Source organism: Neocloeon triangulifer, unplaced genomic scaffold, assembly GCF_031216515.1.
Source record: "Neocloeon triangulifer isolate White Clay Creek 2 clone unplaced genomic scaffold, ASM3121651v1 ptg000014l, whole genome shotgun sequence".
Taxonomy (NCBI): Eukaryota; Metazoa; Arthropoda; class Insecta; order Ephemeroptera; family Baetidae; genus Neocloeon; species Neocloeon triangulifer.
In genome coordinates, this window is record NW_026775556.1 from 9,392,341 (window position 1) to 9,413,003 (window position 20,663).

General features: G+C 36.2%; 2 protein-coding genes across 2 annotated transcripts; both read left to right on the forward strand.

Moving 5' to 3' along the window:
- Nucleotides 1–9,804: 9,804 nt before the first annotated feature.
- LOC132201683 (uncharacterized) lies at nucleotides 9,805–12,870 on the forward strand. Its single transcript, XM_059628043.1, has 15 exons — nucleotides 9,805–9,918; nucleotides 9,986–10,049; nucleotides 10,102–10,250; nucleotides 10,309–10,350; nucleotides 10,400–10,640; nucleotides 10,750–11,057; nucleotides 11,169–11,216; nucleotides 11,283–11,307; nucleotides 11,657–11,901; nucleotides 11,963–12,001; nucleotides 12,057–12,090; nucleotides 12,154–12,218; nucleotides 12,270–12,614; nucleotides 12,669–12,734; nucleotides 12,799–12,870. Exons 1-15 carry the CDS (start codon nucleotides 9,874–9,876, stop codon nucleotides 12,868–12,870), a joined length of 1,788 nt encoding a protein of 595 aa, XP_059484026.1. The 5' UTR covers nucleotides 9,805–9,873.
- A 70-nt stretch (nucleotides 12,871–12,940) lies between these two features.
- On the forward strand, nucleotides 12,941–15,153 carry LOC132201014 (uncharacterized). Its single transcript, XM_059626872.1, has 12 exons — nucleotides 12,941–13,126; nucleotides 13,186–13,421; nucleotides 13,474–13,543; nucleotides 13,594–13,655; nucleotides 13,716–13,751; nucleotides 13,810–13,927; nucleotides 13,987–14,096; nucleotides 14,165–14,239; nucleotides 14,294–14,327; nucleotides 14,381–14,460; nucleotides 14,514–14,619; nucleotides 14,687–15,153. The coding sequence occupies exons 1-12, from the start codon at nucleotides 13,072–13,074 to the stop codon at nucleotides 14,956–14,958; spliced, it is 1,254 nt and encodes a 417-aa protein (XP_059482855.1). The 5' UTR covers nucleotides 12,941–13,071; the 3' UTR covers nucleotides 14,959–15,153.
- The last annotated feature ends 5,510 nt before the right edge of the window (nucleotides 15,154–20,663 follow it).

The window sequence follows — 20,663 nt, forward strand, 5'->3', positions numbered from 1 at the left end:
CGATCGCGTTCAACCGACCATCGCGAACAGCCGGCTGCAATCGACGCCTTGGGTATTATGTTCACAAAATGCGTCTAATTTAATTTTGAGCAGCCGCATCGGGAGATTATTTTGAATTTCCACGCATAAAAAGACGGCGCTCACATTATCGATACGTTGGCGGTGGACAAAAAAAAATAAGAGTAGCGATGAAAGTTTCCCTTTGAAGAAGCGCTCGAGATTTATCTTGTGGCGCGCAAAAAGTGTTTGTGCTCTGGAAACAAAGATGTGATGCCCGAGGAAAAAGGGCGAGGAAATTTGGTGCAAGTTTCAAAGGGATTTTAGTTGATGACACTCGAACGTAACCCTTTGACTTTTTTGCTTTGATTACTCAGTCAGTGCCACTCTTTGGGAGGTGAAAAGCAAACATCCAAAATTGACTAAAGTTTTGGAGCATGGGACGTATTGATTGAAAACTTTATGAGAAAAATTAATTTAGTTTAAAAAATACCAGATAATAATTTTTTATGAGCTCGTTGCAAACCGTAACTGACGTTTTCATTTCACACGCCTGGCACTGATGAATATGCAAAAACTATGTAATAACATCGGTGCTAATTTGGTACGAATGTTTTTGGAAAGCTGTGAACGTTTAAATGGTTATAATAGCCACTGCAGAGCCAGACTTGTTATTAAAGCGAAAGAAAAATTCGTTCTCGCGCACGTGTGTAATTACAAAAAGAGCTTTTCTATATAATTGCAGTCCGCCCGTAATTAAAACACACAGTTGGGCGGAGGCGAGAGGAGCAAAACACGGACGGCAAATGGGTGCGTGGCGAAATTCAAATGTGCGAGGAAGGTGCGCGTATTAATGAACTACTCCATTCACGTCGTCGCCGGCAAAAGCCCTCAATGATTAATTGCCGTGAGAAGATATTCAAATGCGAACAAGCCCGCCGCCGATCACCAATCGGTGATCGCAAAAAATCCAGCGTGCTTTTGCGCAACTAGCAGCCTGATTGATTCGCGACGGTCCGAGGGTTAATGAGATGAAATTTAGCAGCAGGTGGTGTCACTGCTTGCGATTCGGCCAGAGGTGAATGGCGTGTAATAACAAGTGCCGCGGCCTCTCGCACGTTTTAATGAATTCAAACGAGGCCTGTTGCAATTAATCATCGTTGTTCTCTAGACCCAGCGCGAGAGAGACGTGCGTTCGTCAATCTGCGGCAACTGCGCGTTAATTTATGTACTTGGTGTGATCTTCTCAACTGCTTTTTGCATAATAAATCTAAAGGTTTAGAAAGCATACAAAATACTAAATATTTATGCATGCTTCCAAATTTTTTAATGTATCAGTATTTTGCTTATAGTTTTAATTTATAATTTTCCATGGTTCTAAATGGCAGTCTAATTCAAATGTTCGAATTAGCGATATGTAAAATAAATTACAAGAAAAATTAAGAAACAGGATAAATATTGATAGTTAGGTAATTATTGTAAACATATTGATTGCAATTTTGTTTTTTAAATGTTTTTTACTCTCATGTTTGATTTCAATGGATTTTTTTTTAATATGTATGATTCATTTCTGAAGTAATTGCCTCCTGATAAATCAATACACACACTTTGTAATTAAATAAAGCTATTTAAAGCTAGTATTATTTTTTTCATATAAATACTTGAATTTGATGAAGGAAAAACAATTTAAAACATTTATATAATAATTTAAAACACAGCTTTATGATATATTGATTATTTGGGGAGAGAGGGGGGTTAATAAGCGGTCAGGATTCTACTTGACGAAACAAAAGCTTTTGTCCTTGACCTCGTTCCTGCGATTTGACGACTCAGCGTGCAAATCATGTTGACGACTGTGGCACAAAAATCGATGTGCTCCGAGCCCTGCTTGCACGCCGACCGCGAATCGGACAAAACCACAAGGGAGAAGTCCAGCCGGGCCAAATCACTCCAACCCTTACTGCCTGATGGGATGGCTCTTGCAAATTCGTATGTATAATTTTGAAACTCATCATGCTCGGAAGTCTCGGAACGTGCTTCAGCTGCAATCAATGGGAGGCAGGGAGAAGGGCAATGAAGAAAAGTTTGCTTTTTAGAAGAAGCATTTAAAAGTGCTACCAGGATAAAAAGTTAAAGAACATTTTTGAGCCAATAAATTTCTCTCTCAATATTTACACGATATTTAATCAGACATAAAATATTAATTTAAACAAATTTTTTGATCACATAAAACGTTGAATGCATTTTTATATCCACAAAATAAAAGATGGGCAAATTTGGATAATTTTGAGTGTTCTTATGAGAACAAAACGTGCTTTAAGGACTTACAGCGAGTTATTTGGTTAACCTAAATGCACACCTCGACGTCCTCTCCATTCTGCACAAAATAATCGTCACAGGTGCAGCTGCAGAGAGGTGCAAAGAGTGCAATTATTTAATGGAGCAGTAACCTGTGGAGTGGAGAAAATGGCGAGCTTCTGAATTATGCAGACTATTTGACAAAGAACAACCCCGTGCAACCCCGGTGTGTGCGCCACCACCCTCCAGCCTGCACATCATATTGCTCTGTGTACTCAGCTATATGTGCAGCTGCACGGCATTAGCACACGGTCATAGCGGAACAGCGTGTCATACGTTTCGGTGTAATTTGGCTCTTTCTCCGTTTGATATTCACCGGCACCGAGCAAAATATATCTCGCAAAAGGCCCCCGCTCACCTAGCATAAATAAATAAATGTACCAAGTGGAGTGAATTATGCAGATGATGCGCGGCACTCCCTCTCTCTAGCCGTGGGCACCTTTTCATCTCGACCGCGCAACTTTTTGACTCTGAGTGAAGCGTTTTTTGCCTCCTTCCACTGGGCAAAGTGGTCTCGTGAGCAAATATTTTGGCCAACTTGTCCGAGAACTTCATTCATCTCTCCTGCTCAAAAACATACTGAACTTGATTACTTGGATCTTGGATGTTGTTCTGAATGTTTTTATTAATCACACAAATTGATTATTACTGCTTTATAAAAATTTATAATTGAATTATTTAAAAAAAAAACAAAATATTCATTTGAAAAATATAATTGAATATAATGAATGTTTAATCAACCTCAATAGTGAACTTCTACTACAAAAATAAAGAATAATAATTTAAACAATTATATAAAACTAATTTATTTTAAATATAATAATTTTCAATAAAATTTTAAATTTATAAACATTGCATTTCTATTTTTATTTTTTATATTTATTTTAAATTTAAGTATTTTAAAACAAATAATTATAATTATTTATTTAATAATATTTGTGCAAAAGTGGTAAAAATTAAATGAATTTGATTACTTTTTATACGTACTTAATAGGCAACAAAACCTAACAGCAATCGAAAGTCACAAAGACGGTGCTCGGCGCACGTTCGCCGGAATGCAGCACGGCAGTGCCATTCTGGCGCTTGACAATGAACACGCCGGCGCTATTACTTCGCCAAATGTTGATTATTGCATGTTGCGAGCGAGTTTGCGAGTGAGAGAGACGCAGCAACTCCGCATTACAGCGTTTAGTCGGAATGACTGACAATGAAAGCATCCCGAAATACTGCGCCATATGTTTAGTTGCCGGTGTAATCTTCGGAGCTAGGATGCTCTGTTCGCATTTTCTGTCCTCAGCTCCATAATACACGCACGTATTGTGTACTTGCAAAGGCTTATGTATATTTGTACTCTGTACTACGCCTAAACAACATTGATGTACAGAGCGGGATTGCTTATTTAGCGACGGTTCGCTGCGAAAAACGAACACACAACGTTCCACAATGGGAAGACGACGAGGCCTGGAGAAAAGCGGTCGTGTGTTTTGCTTGTGAATGGAAATGCGGATATATATTGGAAGTCGGAGGGACGGACGAGTCTAATAATGCCTAGCTGCTTTTGTACCACGTATCTCGGGTGAAAAGCTGGCAGGTCTTTTTGGAAACATGAACTGGAGGCGACTCGAATTTACGCCCTGGCCGGGAAAAGTATATAAAAAAACCAGACAAAGCGTTGTCTTTCCTTTACTCGGGAGTCGTATTTCAAAAGGCGCATCCTCGTTATTTTTCTAATTTTGTCTCTGCGGTGTATATGTTGAGGAATCAGATTTTCCACCTTCAAAAGAATATTGCAGGGGCTGGTCATTTTTTAATCATAAAGTGTCGGGTCGTCAGACGCGCGGCTTAATCCACTTACTGGCAGCTGTCGCGTTCTTTCATTTTCTCGGAATTTTGATTGGGTAATTTCCGCGCCGGGGGGACAAGAATCAAAAAGGCAATTTTCTCTTGGTATATTTGCATAAAATGAGATGCCCGTTTTGGTGAAATGAACAGAGGGATTAGCATAAGAATGTAACCCTTTTTCAGTGTGCTTCACTGTCTCCTTTCTTAGGGCGTGCTTTGAATTTTGGCGTTTAACAAAAGCACCGCATTTTTAAATTTCATATCTTTTATACGGAAAAATGTTTAAAAATTAATTGCACCCAAAGGCTGAATTTCAAATTTTAATGCTGATCGTTTATAATTAATGAGTGCAAATATTCACAAATATTTAGAAAAATAGAAAATTAATTGTTTTACGTCGTGATCTTTTGAAAACCAAATCAATATCTTCTGTTACACTGTAAACTATAAACTTGGGAAGGACGCCTCTGCTTTTGACTGAGCAGTATATTATGTTTGAAATTTAAAAGTGCGGCTAGTTTATTGTCAAACAGCGCGATTGAAATTGGCTCTGAATTCATGTCATGACATCGGACTCATTTACAGGGACAGGAATAGAAGAACAATATTGAGTGAAAAACTGCGGATATATGGATGGCACCCTCACTGTTGGCAAGGTAGGGAGCAACAAGAATAAAAGAACGTCACAGAATCTTAATAGGAAATTTGACGTCAGTCTTTGAATACAAAGGGCCTCCAGAATGAATTTAACGCCGTCCATCCATTTTGTAGTGACGTAATTGTCTTATTAAAATTGGATCAATATCTTTATTCTTCATTCGAATGACGTAATTTAGTTTTATGAATGAAGAAATACGAATTATTCTAGGACCGTTTTTAATCAAGATTAAGCAAACACCGGGCTCACGTTTTTTTTCTCATTGCTCGTCACAAGTAAATCCGCGAAATTGGAATTTCGCGTGGCAATTTCTCGCCCATGGTGCAGAGAAGTGCGTGCTGCTGGCTGGGTAATTAAAGTGTGCACGAGAGATGATTAAACTATCAACTTTTTATAGCCCAGTGGCGGCAGCTCATTAATAAAGCTCAATGAGAAACTGGCTTAGGCGCGCCTCTCTCTCAAATAAAACCAAGAGAGAGTCACTCGCTCCTCTTTGTTCTCCCAGTTTGTTTTTAATAAACGTGCATTTCACAATAATCCGCTCACAGGGCTGCGCACGTCAAGCAAAGCAAATTTCGCACGTTTGCACCAAAATATTTGGTTGACGGGCAAATACTTGGGAAGTTTAGTGCCGCCCGCGCATAAATAGTCCCGTTTGATGTGCCGCGCCAGTGAAACAATTCATATTGAAATTGAATACAAATTTGCACTCGACCGGTGATACTGCATTGTTGCATGCGATCTGTCGCTCGGATGGGGCGAATCGTTCCTGGCATGCAAACCCTTTTTATTTTTTGTCACTCCAAGTGGAGCACCACTGCATTGGGGTCTCTTGCCAATTTCAGCACAGGGCTCTATTGCGGCGCCGAGTTCAACAAACGGCAGCAATGACAGTGGTTTTAAAATAATACTGCAACACTCTCGCGCAGCAAAGAGACTAAAGAGTTGGAAATTTCTCAGCCTGAATGTTATAAATTATATTTTATTCCAATAACCTAAGTCTTAAAATTTTTATAAAATCCCTAAAATATAAAAATAAAATAAAAATGTTATCTTTAAGTACATTTGAAAAAATCTTAAAAACTACTAATATTGAACTTTACAGTGTTCTGTATACAAATAAGCAACAATTTAAAATAATATGTTTTTCATTTCTAGTTCATTGAGTAAACAGTATAAAGTTTTCTTAATTCCTTTGATAGAGAATTTCAGTCATTTATAAGAATCACTTATTTAAATTTTTTAAATTGATCAACAAGATCATCATTTTCAATAATGTCCCTATTCTTTTGAATTTATTTTTGGTTTTGCCAAAAAAATTCAGCATTATTCATCTCTAAAAATCAATGGCTTTGACACACCATTAAATTTCAGAATCAATTCCAAAATGCAATCACTCTCTGCCCGTATCACCGGATCAATTTGTGCAATTTGCATTTTTATAGCTGCCGATCTGCAGGAGGGCGGAAAATGCCTCGCCGTTCTCTCGAAGAGTTGCAACACTCGAATAGACGTCGGGCGATTTATTACGCGAGGGAGTTACGTTTTTTTACGTTCGTACGCGCGCGAGCTCCCTTTTCCCTTTGCTGAGAGGCGAATTCGTGTTGGAAACGCCAATAAACGAGAAATGGCCTTCATTTCTTGGCGCGCCAAACCACCGGCGCGAAGAAGAAATTAGGAAAAGCCTAATTCGTTCGTTTCTCTTTTTATGGCGTTATTCCGCATTGATCCGAGCGTTTGCGAATTTATACATCATGTCTCAACAACTTGGCTGCCTCCCCCGTATAATATGTGCGCAGCGAGCCAGCAACGAAATAAGAATATAAAAAAATACGTAAGGAGAGAGAAAGGGTTGCGCTCACTGCCAGGCTCTCTTGTTTGGAAAAACTGGCTAATGGCACTCAACCATTCGTATTTCCATATAACGCGTGTGTGTTGGTGCGCAGAATAAAAAGAGACACCCATGTATGTGTCGTGTTTATTTTTGGCACAAAAGGAGCAGCCTTACATGGCCGGCGAAAAGATGAATTTGTTTGTGGTGCGCATGGAAATCCAGCAACGAGAGTAAATTAGATTATGCGTCATGGGTTTTCATTTGAATTAATTTTGGTATGAATGTAGCCTGATTCACAAGTCTTGACTCACAGTTATCTTCATTACATTTAAATAAATTATATTATTCAATTTAAATAATTAAATCGAGTAAAATAATACAATAAATATTGCTTTTTAAACATTTTTGTTTATTAGATTGTTGATGAACTGCGATTCAATACCAATGAGGTGTTTTGCTATCCAAATTGTAATAATTTATTTTTAGCGATAATAATGGTTAGATTTTGGGGTAGCAAATATTTTGATTCTAAAAGTATGTTCTTAAGACATTTCAACTATATTAAAATAATAAATAAAAATAGTAGTCAAAGACATTACAATCATTAGAACAGAAAAAACCCGCACACTAACAATAATTTGAAAAAATATTAAAAGTTGAACCGAAAAATAAAAATAAAATAAATAAATAATTGGGTGGTGCCTTCTGTAGTTGTACCACCAATAAAGGGCACAGGCCGACAAGACTTTGTCTTGGCCTGACCCTAAAAAAAAAATCAGTTTGAGAATCTCTTAAGGGGAAAATAACTTAACTTTATAAAAATAAACTGAGCATATTGTTCAGATATGTTACAAATTTAACGGAATTCTATTATTATTTAAATAATTATAAGAATTTATAAACATTTGCTCATCCAAAAAAATTTAAATAATTTAAATCAACTATAATTAATCTTTAGCACTAACTAATACTAATTTGTAATATCTCAAAACCAAGTAATAAAAATAAATGAAAAATACTGATAAACATTAAAAAAAGGAATAACTAAAAGGCATAACACTTTAAGGGGATTTTCTCCTCCATAAATGAATGTGTCAGATCGTTATAATAAATTTCTTCACTCCAATAGCCGTCATTATAAATTTACACTTGGCACCTTAGGCCGAGCGAACGCTTGTGCACACCATAAAACAACAGCGAAAGTGCGTGGGCGGTTAAAATGAATCACAAAAGCGCAATCTGAAAATAGCCGCGGTTCCGACTAAGCCGTTTTTCTGAAAGCAAATATTTACTGTTTATAACGCGACGCGGCTAATTTATTTAAATATCGATTCTGGTGTGTGGTGGCGGCGCATTTCATTTTCTGGAACGGCTGCCTTCCGCACGGTGCTGAATTTTGAATGAGCCGACCGCCGAGAGTGGAGTTGCGAAATGAAAAAGGCATTTAATCGGCCCTTCGAGGAGACGCCGCGCGCCTCTAGGAACTCGGCCACATTTCCTTCTGTTTTATTCAAACGAATCTGGACGAGTCCGCAAAAATAGCCGCTGAATAAACGGACGTGTGCGAGCGGTTAATGTGCATGCAAAATTTCCTCGTGCATCACCTGCTGACTCGGCCCTCTAATGGAACACCAAGCCTCTTCTTCTTCATGTCAGACGCCCACTGACTCCGTGAGTGAGTGAGTCGGAGTCAATTTGAGAAAATCGAGATCATTCTTTTCAGCTGTGATTGCACTTTTCCCTGCTTTCAGATTTTTCGCTGACCGCGTGAATAAAAAAACTGTCTGGTTATATCATATATAGAAAGTGGAATTTTTTCGTTTATCTTTTCCTAGAAAATTATACATATTTTGTTACTGTTGGTGTTTTCGTTTGCATTTCCTTATTTTACTAGTATTTCACTCCTAACCGGAATTGGCTATATTTTTTCTAGTCCTATAGGCTCACAAAAAAATCTCATATTTTTCCAATAAATCACAATAAATATTATAAACTCTCCAGCATATTGAGCTGATGAATTTTCAAGAATTGTCAGGTTTTTATAACTAGCAGGGGAAAATTATATTTAGATTTTGTCTTTCCAGTGTTTTGAAAAATGTAACAACTTGGTGGATTTTTTACTGAAGGAAAGTGATCTCTTTTGCACGCAGTGATTAAATATAGTTTCATTTTTACGTTTACGAGATTTAAATTTTTGATTGTTGAATAGAGGCCGTGGTGAAATAAAAGTTTTGGAATTGAATTGAATTATTAATAAGATGAAGTTAAAAATTAGCACAACTGTGTTTGAGCATTCATTGTTTATAGTTGGTAGCTACAAATAATTAAAAAATATTATTAATTACATTATTACAATTATAAAATTATAGTATGTATATCAATTATATTAAATCGTTTAAAATTACTACTTTTTAAAATGTGCACCTCGAGAGCCCAAATTAATCTTTCTTCTAGAGGAATATTTACGGGCAATTTTAATGCGATGGATGGAAATCTGCGTCATTCAGAAGATCCAGAGGATGATGAAGTTTGATGGCTTATTTAGCCTAGCCATGTGCAATTGAAAAATCTATCAGGAAATTTCAAAATCTTGATCAGCGCCTCAACCATTTTTTTTATCAAAGAATTATATTGAAATTTTTGTTGATATATTTTTATATCCATGCATGATTTTCGCTTTTGCTATAGAATGTACTGGAATGTACTTTTTGCAATGCAATGAACGTACAAACAAAGAATAATCAAATTAATAAACACGAAACCCGTGTTTATTTTCTTGATGTACATAATTCTAATTGGCTTTTAGAATATTTCGCAAAGTCCAACAACTGCTGTATATGGTTGAGGTATAAAGGATTATACTTTATTATATATATTTTGCAAACGTCCAACTGCGTCAAACTTTGTGATATGGTATGGAAGTAGCGGTATAAAGGAAGTGAATAAATTAAACACAATAAAACGTCGAATCACGTTCACTATAATACGTGGTTTCATAGGAAAAAATTGTTTTGCAATATTTTTTCAATAATTTCCACAAAACAGATAAATTGAGGGAAATGACGTCAGTTAATTTTCATCAGCCATTTCAATTTATTAACTGTTTTTCAAACGCAGCGCTCATTTCAGCAATAATCTAGTGCATCATTAATTTGCCAACTCATCAAATCGATGGGATTTCAAGATGATATTTTTTAAAATACTTTTGTTCTTGGTTTTATTCGCTTTGGTAAGTGGCTGCTGATATTCATTTGACAATAAAAAAGCATGATTTTTTACCTATTTACAACTTTCAGGTTTTAGAGGAGTGCAATGCTGGGTCAGTAATTAAAAAGAGAGTTAAAATCTCAAATTCTCAAGGTCAGCTTTATTTGTTATTATTATATAATATTGTTGAAATAAATATTTAAAGGCTCACTGAGAGTGATTTTCAAGCAAAAAGCTCCAAGACGGGGTCAGATTATTAGATGTTGTGGCCGTAACAAGTGCTCATTGGAAAATCTTTCGCCTGGGAAGCAGAAAACTTCCAACAAGACTGCAGGCACTGACGGATTGCTGGATGTAATTTATGTCATTATTAAGTGTAGCTGATTTCCTAATCAAATAAATAATTAATAAGAGAGCATCAGTATCTCTAACAAATGAAAACGTGCAAACCAAGGTAAAATTAATAAAAATCCTTCAAATAATAATAACAACTTATCGGAAAGGCAAATAATATTGAAACTGGGCCAAGCGAAACTGTAACTTTAGACGGAGCAGCAGAAACCACTACAAATGCAGCAAGCCCTGAAAGCGAAACGGGCTCCACCAATATTCCTGATGGACCCACCTCTCAAATTTCTGATACTCCAGCAAGTGTTGAGCCGTTGACAACGATTGCTTTTGGAAATTCTCCAATTCCTACTCTAAACGATTTACAAACTGGATCAACTATTTCGCAAACAATTAGTAAACTTTTCGAAATAAAAAACCCAATCTTAACCATTTTAATTTAGCCAGTTATTTAAAATGCATGGCTGGATGAAGATGAAATCTAATATTTAATTCTTTTAAGCAGCAAGTGACTTACAAATCACAGAATCGCCTTCTGCACTGACCACTCTATTCCAACAAGTTGCCTTACAAACCTCCACTACAGCAAAGCCTGTAACACCTTCAGCTTCTTCTGGCACTCAAGCTACTTCTGGTGGTGCAACTAATAATGTGCCAACAATCGCTGGTTCAACAAGTAGTATGCAAGCTACTGGAACTACTGCTGCTGCCGCAACTACCTCTAAAGGTCCAACCAATGCTGTAACCACAATCTCTGGTTCTACAACTACAATACAAACTACTGCAACTCCTTCTTCCTCAACTACCGTAAAAGTGGGGGAAAAAACATAATAATTATTTTAATATTTAAATATGTCTCGAAAAAAAAACGATTTCTTCATATTATATTTTTAATATTGGCTGAAATGTTTTAAAATATTTCAGGCTTTGTGTTTAAAATCCTCGTGTGCCACGTATGAAGCAGCAAAATTGGTCAATATATGCCCGCATTCGGTGCAATTAAAATAATAATTTTATGATTTATTTTTCCGTTCGTAGGCGTTTCAAAGCGCTTCTAAAGGCGGTATGATATAATTTTTTCTTCTCCTATAAGGGTATTTTCATTACCAAGCTTCTGAAATAAGTAGCTGCTGCACCGACTGGAAAATTCACATCGGCTTGTGGTAGAAACTTTTTCGTTGGAGACACTGGCGTAATTATATATAAATATTGAATCTGTGTGCTTTTACTTTGAAACCAGGGCATAAAATATATGTTTCATAGTCTGACGTCAGCACGGCTGCGACTAACTGCCTAAAAATTAATCTCACTCTTCTCTCCATCGATACGATCGTCAAATTTTCCTGCATTTCAAAGCTACTACTTGGTTTTTTTATCAAGATTTTTTGCCTTTATTTTAATCGTACTAATAGATTCAACAAAAAAATACTGGACTTCTGGTTCTAACGAGGGAACTGGTTGCGAGATTGATCGAAAGTACAATTGGTGTTCCATGAATGGGTCCAGTTTTACTGGACAAATTATGAACACTTCACTCTGGTCCGCTCCTTCTGCTACAGATGCCACACTTGAAAGATGCATTTCATACGTTTTTGATAGCCAGAAAATTGGAATGGCGCACACAGCGTGCACAGAAAAGCTTTTGTATATTTGTGAGGTAAGAGTACTTATAATAAATTTAATACTGTATAATGCATATATTTAACATTTTATCTTAGCCAACTTGTGCAATGCCCGAAACTACTTGCACGCCAAATGTAATTTGATTAAAAATTTGAAACAATAATTGTACTCAATTATACATTATACTAGGCTTCTTTGTTTGATGTGGATGGAAAACTGAAAGGTAGCACAATGTTGTTACTGGAAGACTAAAATGTTTTCAATTTGCATTTAAAACTCTGTGCAGACCCTAATCAATATGGATTTTGGTCGGAAGCGTGTGGAGAAATGATCCTATTTGGAAACCGTCCAGTAAATACTAAACAATTAATATAAATTTGTGTACAATTATTCTCTTATTAGCTGACGTGGGAAAATAATACGCAAATGTGTTGCAATCTTGGGATGCAGTCATTTTACATCAATTCCAAAATTGACCAACTATGCATTTCAAATCTGACAAAATTCAAAACATGGAAATACAATTTTAATTATTGGCTTGGTGGTACGAAGCAGGGTTGTCGGCAGCAGTGGGCTTGGGGTGGTTCAATTACCGCAGGAATACCATCGGACCTAATTTGGGAAAAGGGGCAGCCAGACAATAAGGGAGGCAAGGAGGAGTGCCTTCACTTTAAGGTTAAAAACAACACCGAAGGGGCTGTCGTCACTGACAGGAACTGCACAGACAAGTACATCATGGCGTGCAGGGTACTTTAATCAAAAACTTTTAAGTTCAGATGAAACTAATCTGAAATAATCCAGGGAAAGCCTGCGTTAGGATCCTTGTGCCAGAAAGCGACCTGCCTTGCAGGGGACTGTATTAGAAACGTAATAAAATATTAGTGCCAGCTCATTTTAGTTGGATGGCAACTTAATGTAATTTATCCTCCAGGATTCCCTGTTTGCATTTAATGAAAAGGGAATTGAGTACTTGGTTGGTGGGTATATATTGAATTCAAAATGAAACATTTTTTTTTTATTAATTTTTACGAATTTTTATACAGATTATAGTAATTATGGTTTCTGGTTTGAAACATGCGGACGTCAATTTCTGTTTTCTACAATTCAGGCAACTATAAAGACCTTAAAAATAATTGCAACTAAGTTTTTTTTGCAGTTGAATGTGACAGAGGCAAAAAAGTACTGCTGCAAAATTGGCCTCACCATGCTGTCTCTAGAATCTTCAGAAAAGCAAATTTGCTTGAATAATTTTGCCAAAAGTTTGCTTCTTTTTAAGTCCCAAATTTTAATATTATGTTAATTTCATTTCATTGCCAAGAGCAAAAGTTAAGAATATCTGGAGATTACTGGACATCAGGAACAGACCAGAACTGCCCTGATAAATTTCACTGGTGCTCAGCACAAAAGAATTTTCTTAAAAATGAAATCAGATGGAAAAGCGGTCACCCTGATCCGAATTTCGACTGCGTGATGGCAAATTTTAACTCTTCACTTGCAAATTTCACCGAGTTGGCGACTGCCAATTGCTCAGTTCCAAAAAAATTTGTTTGCGAAGTTCGTTTGCAAAATTTATTTGAAAGTTTCATTTAATATTTCCTCTCAATAGATACGTCAAAAAAACACAGCGAGGTTAGCACTACAGGAAGAGTGCGCCGCACTTTGGAACGTCACTCCAGGTTCCAACTTAATTACAAAATGCAAAATCAATACATTTTTATTTCTCTAGAGGAAATTCTGCTATTCCAACTCGGACTCGCTGGCACTGCTTCATACTCTTACAGATTAAAGGTTGAATTGGAGCAACTCATTTAACACATGCTTACAATATTTTTTGTTTTCCATTTTAAGTGCTTCATTCGGTGCATTGGCATTGAAGTGGGAATGGTCAGTGCGCGAACCGCAATAGGTCAAATGGAGCAATTCAATTTTGTTCTGATTGCAGTTTGCAGACAATGCTCTGGTGACCGACGAGATTCTGCGGAAAATGGAAATTGCAGCAAACGACGACCCACCTACATTGCAAACCGGATTCAATGCTTTCGACGATTGTAGCCCATTGAGTGAGTCATTATGGTAAATATTGCAAATAAAATACAAGTTTTTTTCTTTTTGGAAAAAGGAAACAATGATGAGTGCATCACTGCATCTGAAATTTACAAGTGCGGATTGCAAAAAGCGCCCTTGCTGACAAACAGCATGGTCAACGAGGGGAGCACAAATTTATCTGTGGTAATTTATTTAATAATGAGAACTTGGCACAAAATATAATCATAAAAATTAATATAAAACATCTATAGTACGGTCCACCATTGGATTGTGTGCCTATTGAAAACTATTGCTTTGCCACTGGAGTGTTTCCCTGCGTACTGAACGTAATGAAAATATTTCAAGGAGATAACTAATGACACAAAATAATGTTTGAATAGTCCACAAAACGAACTATGCTTTTGAATGGAAACCGTAAATTTGCATTTAACATAAAGTTTCAAGAAAGCTTAAATATTTTAAAACAGATCCTGATCTAACTTATTATATCAATGGTACCCCCGGAATATCCTACGCCCTCTCAAGAAATTTCAGATATGAAAATTTAGTATTTTATTATAATTTTTTTATCAGTTAATTTTTTTCATTTTTTCATACTAGTCTTACCCTGATGCTTTCAATCATTGCTGTAGTGTCGGCATGAGACTAGCTCACCCAATTAGTGCAACAGAGCTATCAAGACTCAATTCCATTATGTTCACGAATGGTAAAGCACTTAAGTTTTCTTCGTAATTATTTATATTATATATATGTTATTAATTGCTTCACTTCAGGTTTCAACGAATATCTTCCTTTAGTTGGAGACATGTTCAAATTGAACCAAACTCACAACGCTTGGTGTGAAACAGGGAAAGTGGTGGATGACAGTTTGTATGATATAGTGGGACCCCCAGCATCATACGACAATCAAAATTACAATCCTGATTGCTATGTATATGCATATGGGTTGCATTATACTACGAGGAATCTCGCAAAATATGCACTCGATGCTAAAAACATTTATGGAGCCACTGGCGCTCCACTGTTTTTTTGCCAAGATCTTTAAAAATCCGAATCATATTTTTGAAATTTAAAAAATTCCAATTTTAAATACTTTGTAAATATTTGACAACGGATGTAAAGATAAAGAATATGAAAAAAATTCCTTCTCAAAATCACTCTAAATTAATATCAGCGGTTTCTCATTGGACAATCTACAACATTTAATCCATTTTGGGCTTTTTGATGAAGATTACTAAGATCAGGCAGACTCTTGCATTTTAAATAAGATAATGCTGCAAAATTTATGTAATCAGATTGTTCCTGACGTGATGACTGTTCAAAAATATTTTAGTAATACATATAATATTAATATTTAAGGGGCAAACTTCAACATCCTCATACACGTTTTGGTTGTTAATCACTATTGAAAAGTTGTTGGGCGTAGCACTATTGATTAAGAAAAATTTCATTCACGTTTTTTTTTTATAAAAATTAATTTAAGAAATTTTCCAATACTTTATTAATGTATTTACTTGAGAATCCTGTCTCCCTACCATAATGTAGCACAATAAACTTAATAATTATTCACTTATTTTTAAAGATTTTTGTTTCAATATTTTTATTAATTGTCAAGTGCTTATAATATTAAAAATAATTTAATGAACAACTGCAAATGAATGCTTTGCGAGAATTATTTTAGTTTTATTTATTTCTCAACTGAAATCTTGAAAACATTATAAATTTCTTGTATCATAATTTGACTGACACGATATTCCAGAATGTATTAGAAATTTTGATTTCATGGGTCCAGGGGCGCTCTGCAGTTTCACTTCTTGATGAAACCAGGATAAAACGTTGAGTTCTCTTTTTTTCAATATTTCAACTACGTTTTAGTTGAGACATTTCTAGACACGCAAACTTCGCTATTTTTTTCTAGGAAAATTTCTGATTTGGAAAAATACACACCCCTACTGCGCTGCATAAAACTTTATTTGGAGTTACTTAGGAGACCCATGAGATATGAGCAGAGAATAAGAGGAGCTTCTTCCTTTTTTTTGGGGGGGGGGGGGGGGTACATTTCGCTTTAAAATCTTCAAAGAGGCAAAGTTAGAACTCTTGTCTTTTTGAGAAACTTTCAGTGCGATTTAGAAACGACCACAAATGCAAATTAATGAAATTATTAAATAATGTTATTTTTTAATTCGGAGCGATCAGTCCTACCTAATTTTTACTTGGAAATTTAAAACGGTATTTAATTATTTTTGCTTGGCTCGCTTTGCTCGCAGCTTTTTCAAGTGTTATAAAATATGTAAACAAAAATTGAATAAAAGTTTTGTATGTTTTTTTTTTTTTTTGTGATTGCACAGTTGGAGTTCTTTATTGGGAAGGACGGAAGGAGTATTGGATTTAATGAAATTAAAGTAGTTTAGATACATATCATACTTTATGTATTGCGTAGAAGTGCAAATTAATTATTTTTTTTTTATACGTTTCTTACATTTTAAAATATGTTATATTTGATTAAGTATAAAAATTCTTGTAAAAGAATTACATTTCAAAGTTTTTATATATTTAAATAAACTTTGTATTTTGTAAGAGCTGTACAATTGAATTCATCTTGCTTTGTGAATTACTGAGTGCACACTCTGCGCCAAAGCTTTTGCGGTGGACAGAGAACCAGAGAAAGTTTTCGTATAATTGTTTTATTTAGCTGTGCGGTTCGCAGCAAAGTAAGTGTTATATCTGCCGCCTATATCTCTATGGGAACGTTACTGAAAGGGCCACATCGATTGCGTATTACATCCATCAGCGAATGCTAAGGATGATAAATCTTTCTCGGCAATATCCTTCATCATCGGTGGGCGCGCGCGTCGCGTCCATTTTTCGCATTAAAGAAATTGCTCATATCCATTATCTGCTGCTGCCGACGAAAAAGATTGCTCAAAATAGATAAACAGCGCGGTGGCGGGCGAGCGAGCGCCTCTTGAAATCGCCGCAATTACCTCATCGGGAAGGTATTTTTTTTCCTTTATGACGATGGGCTCCTTTATTGATCGTGCATAGTGGAATCGATAAGAAAGTTGCGATCTTCAAGCTTTGCGCAATTTTGTCTTGCGAAGAAGGTGCGGGTCGCAGCAGATTAGATAAGTGGAAGTAAGAAGACGAGTGGTGCAGACGCATTTTGGGGCTGTCGCTAGATTGGAAATTTGCACTGACTCAGCAGAGAGAACAGCTCTTGATTGATGATTGACGCCAATTAAATATGAAGTTTCCTCAATGGTTAAAAAAAATTAATAATTTTATTGCTGAATTAGACGGTTCCTCGAAACAAGGAAAATATTTTTTAATTAAGGCAAATCAATTCTAAAGAAATCCAATTAAAAAATATCTTGTTTTTATCAGTAATTTGAAAGTAAATTGATAACATTGAAAATAATAATTTTCACTTTAAAAACACGAGCATCAACTTGCTCCAGTCTTTTTTTTACAATTTCATTCATCGGTAGATTTACCAAAAGTTTATATAAAAAACGGCTCATTTATTCCTTCTTCATGAAATGAGCTGTACCGCATGCTTGGATTGTTCCACCCCCTACATTTTTGCTACCACCCTGTTGTTTCCAGGAGTTTGTTGCAAACCGTGACGTGGAGTAATTTTTGTCGCAGTTTCCCGCACCGCTCTGGCAAAATAACCCCTCATTTTTCCTAGAAAATCTGGCACTTTATTATTAGGACCGGCGCTGGCTGGAGGAGCAAAAGTGGTGCAATTCGTCTCTTTCCGAGGGCTCAACTCACACACGCCATTTGAATAACGAGCCAGAAAATGGATTCGGTGCCGTCATCGCGCACACAATAAAATTAAGGCAGCAGCAGGGTCGGTTAAAGACAAATTTCTTGCATGTTCTGCGCCTGCTGGCAAAATAAAGCGCACGTCAAATTGGTGCCGTACTGCGGAGACTGAAATGTTGTTTCTCTCTCGCTCTCTCTGTCGTCTCATTTCACATGCTCACTGATGCTCAATTTTTGCTTTCGCCTCTTGACGACCTGTTCTCGGCCGCCTGCCATGTGTTGCTGCTTGAAAACTTGGCGAAATGTACCGAGTCGACTACTTTATTTGTGCAATGTACCGAAATTGCAGATTTTTCAGCGACCAATAGTCATTTTGTTTGTTTCTACATTCACTTGCAATGAGTCAGTGAAATAAGTAATTAACAAAGTCGGCTCCTTTAATAATTATTTTGAAACTGGGTTTGCTAAATATCCAACCTATATTTTTCCTAATTTTATCTTAGTTAGTTAGTAAAATAATGTTTTATTGCCAATGTAATGCTACAATTTATTTTGTTTAAACCTTTAAACAAAAGGTCCATTTTTGTTTTCAGCTTTTTATTAATATCTTTACAGCTGGTCTGTAATTCTTGTTACCAATTTTCATTTTATTTTAAAGTAAGTTCCCAAATTGAAAAAGATTATGTCCTGAAAATTTTAGTTTCAATGTAGCAAAAAGTATTGTTACTTAGAATCACTTAGAATCAATCGTATCTTCCTGGTTTTCTGTTGAATTAAATTATTAATTTATTTATTAGCCTCATCATTTAAATTTCAAAGTAATTTTTTTATAAGTAGAGTTTTTTTTTAAATTAAATTTACTCTTCTGATTGTGAGTTCAATTTATTCAAATTTTTGTGTCTTAAAATTTTGTGCTTCTATTTCATTTATCTATTTTGTTAATGCGAATAGCAAAGAAATAGGGTGAGCGTGAAATAAAGCAATATTAAATTTAAAACACTATTAAGGACGACCCTCCCTTAAATATTGTGTGCCCAAAATTTCAAAAGTCACACAAATGTCAAGGTAAATTAGGATCGGGCATGGTGGGTGCATTTTATTAGTGTCCAAATGAAGGCCCGCAGCTGGCACTCGGGCTTAAAACGACCACCCTAGAGACCGTGTGTTTCATTTACGGCCCGAATGTTTCCAGGGCCGTATAATTTACTGGGACTCCTCCTTAATATTTCCCGAGTGCGAAACGTGCCGAAAGCCGCAACTGCACCCGCGGGCGTAATTTGATCAGACCCCGCTCCATTTGATACAACAGATGGGCGCCGTCGTTCGCATTTTCCAACTTGATTTGGGTCAATTTTCCATGATTTGGCGCGATCCGTCCTGCAGCGCGCCGATGAATTTTTTACTGCAACAACTCTTTTTTTGCACGTGGCAGAGCAAAGTAAGGGAGCGTCCTCTCGTCCGAGCTAGAGAAGCTCTGTGCGAAATGTTTTATTCAGCAAACGACACTGAGCTGCTCAGTAAATTGTCTGGGTCAGGGAGGCAGCCCCGCTATGCGAAGCTAAACTACACTCGAGGCAGCCTTTTCAGTGCCCACTCTGCTCTCTCCTATATACTCAAAAAATTGGCCCATTTCGCTCAATTGAACCGCGATTCTGGCGCAAAACTTAACTCCAGCAGGCTCAATTATCCCTGTAATATAGTCATTCTGCGGTTTCCTGCGTCGAGCTTCGGCTGGATTTTTTCAATTATATACTAAAAACGACTTCTTGCTGCTTGGATATTGCTCATTTACTTTGATGATGCAGCTATGCGCGCGGCGCCGTTTGTGGTTCCAGAAATGCTTTTTTTAAGTGCAGACTCGCAAACAGGAAAGGCGTAGGAAGAACCTTTGAAGATGCAAATTGTGTTGTATCATGAAGAGCACTTCCATAAATTGATTTGCAACACAAATGTAGATCAATATTATACCATTTTATTTTGCACGATTTCGATCATTTTATTTTCAAATTTTATTTTATAGCTTCTTCTGTACAGCTTGGATTGAAATTAGTTTAAGCAATTGATTATTAGATATGGAATTTAAAATACTAGAAATCAAACCGCACAACGAGTTGTCTAACTAACTATTTAAATGAATTAGAATAAATTTTGTTCGAAATTATAAAAGAATTACACAAAAATTAAATAAAAAAGTGAATTATTACAAATTGTACCGTTATTTACTTGCATGCAATTTTTTTTTAAAGGTATGAAAGTATTTTTTACTCTTACTCGTTTAATTAAAAATGTTGCCAAAAATGCTTTTCCTTATTTTCGGTTTGCCCAAGACAAAGCACTTGAGAAAACAATGTGCCGTGCTGGTTGCAGTACCTGGCGCTTCAGGCGATAATTAGTTTTTGTTCTTGGTCTCAAAAGCGTGCGCCACAGTTTTGCACTCTTGAATTAGAATTTAGCGTAATTTCTACCCACCGTGTCCTCAAGGGATGCAAGCAGGGCATTAGCGGCCAGTTGTCCTATAATTTTGCCGCATTTTCATCGCGGTTTTCTATATAATGTCAATACATACTGTACATTATTTTGCCTTTAAAGCCGCAATAAAAGAGAAAGATAAGCTTTTTTTATTCAAAATAAAAAGTCCCTTGTGCTTATACAATCATATGATTGAATAAAATGTCTCACTCGGAAGTGGCAAGGAATTGTTTTATCTCTATTGAAATAAAAATAACTTTTTTAATTTCAAATGGGTTCTATTTCTTTCTTTTTAAAATAAAATTCCTAAGCCAATTTTAAGTCGCTTCCGCTCATCAAAATTCCAACCCAGCGTGCTGCACAATTTGGCACAGTTTGATTACTTTTTCAAAAAGGTATGTTTCCTCGCGGTGGTAAAAAAGGCAATCGGAATAATTGAACGCAGTCCAAAAAGCGTATAAACACACACGATGGTGATGATGATGTTGGAGCAAATGTGCCGTCAAAAGA

Coding starts and splice junctions, on each gene's coding strand:
- LOC132201014 (XM_059626872.1), top strand. CDS start 13,072: ATGCTGTCTCTAGAATCTTCAGAAAAGCAAATTTGCTTGAATAATTTT. Junction 13,656..13,715: donor CATACTCTTACAGATTAAAG/GTTGAATTGGAG, acceptor TTCCATTTTAAG/TGCTTCATTCGGTGCATTGG. Junction 13,928..13,986: donor CGACGATTGTAGCCCATTGA/GTGAGTCATTAT, acceptor TTTTGGAAAAAG/GAAACAATGATGAGTGCATC.
- LOC132201683 (XM_059628043.1), top strand. CDS start 9,874: ATGATATTTTTTAAAATACTTTTGTTCTTGGTTTTATTCGCTTTG. Junction 11,058..11,168: donor CTTCCTCAACTACCGTAAAA/GTGGGGGAAAAA, acceptor AAAATATTTCAG/GCTTTGTGTTTAAAATCCTC. Junction 12,091..12,153: donor TGTGGATGGAAAACTGAAAG/GTAGCACAATGT, acceptor AACTCTGTGCAG/ACCCTAATCAATATGGATTT.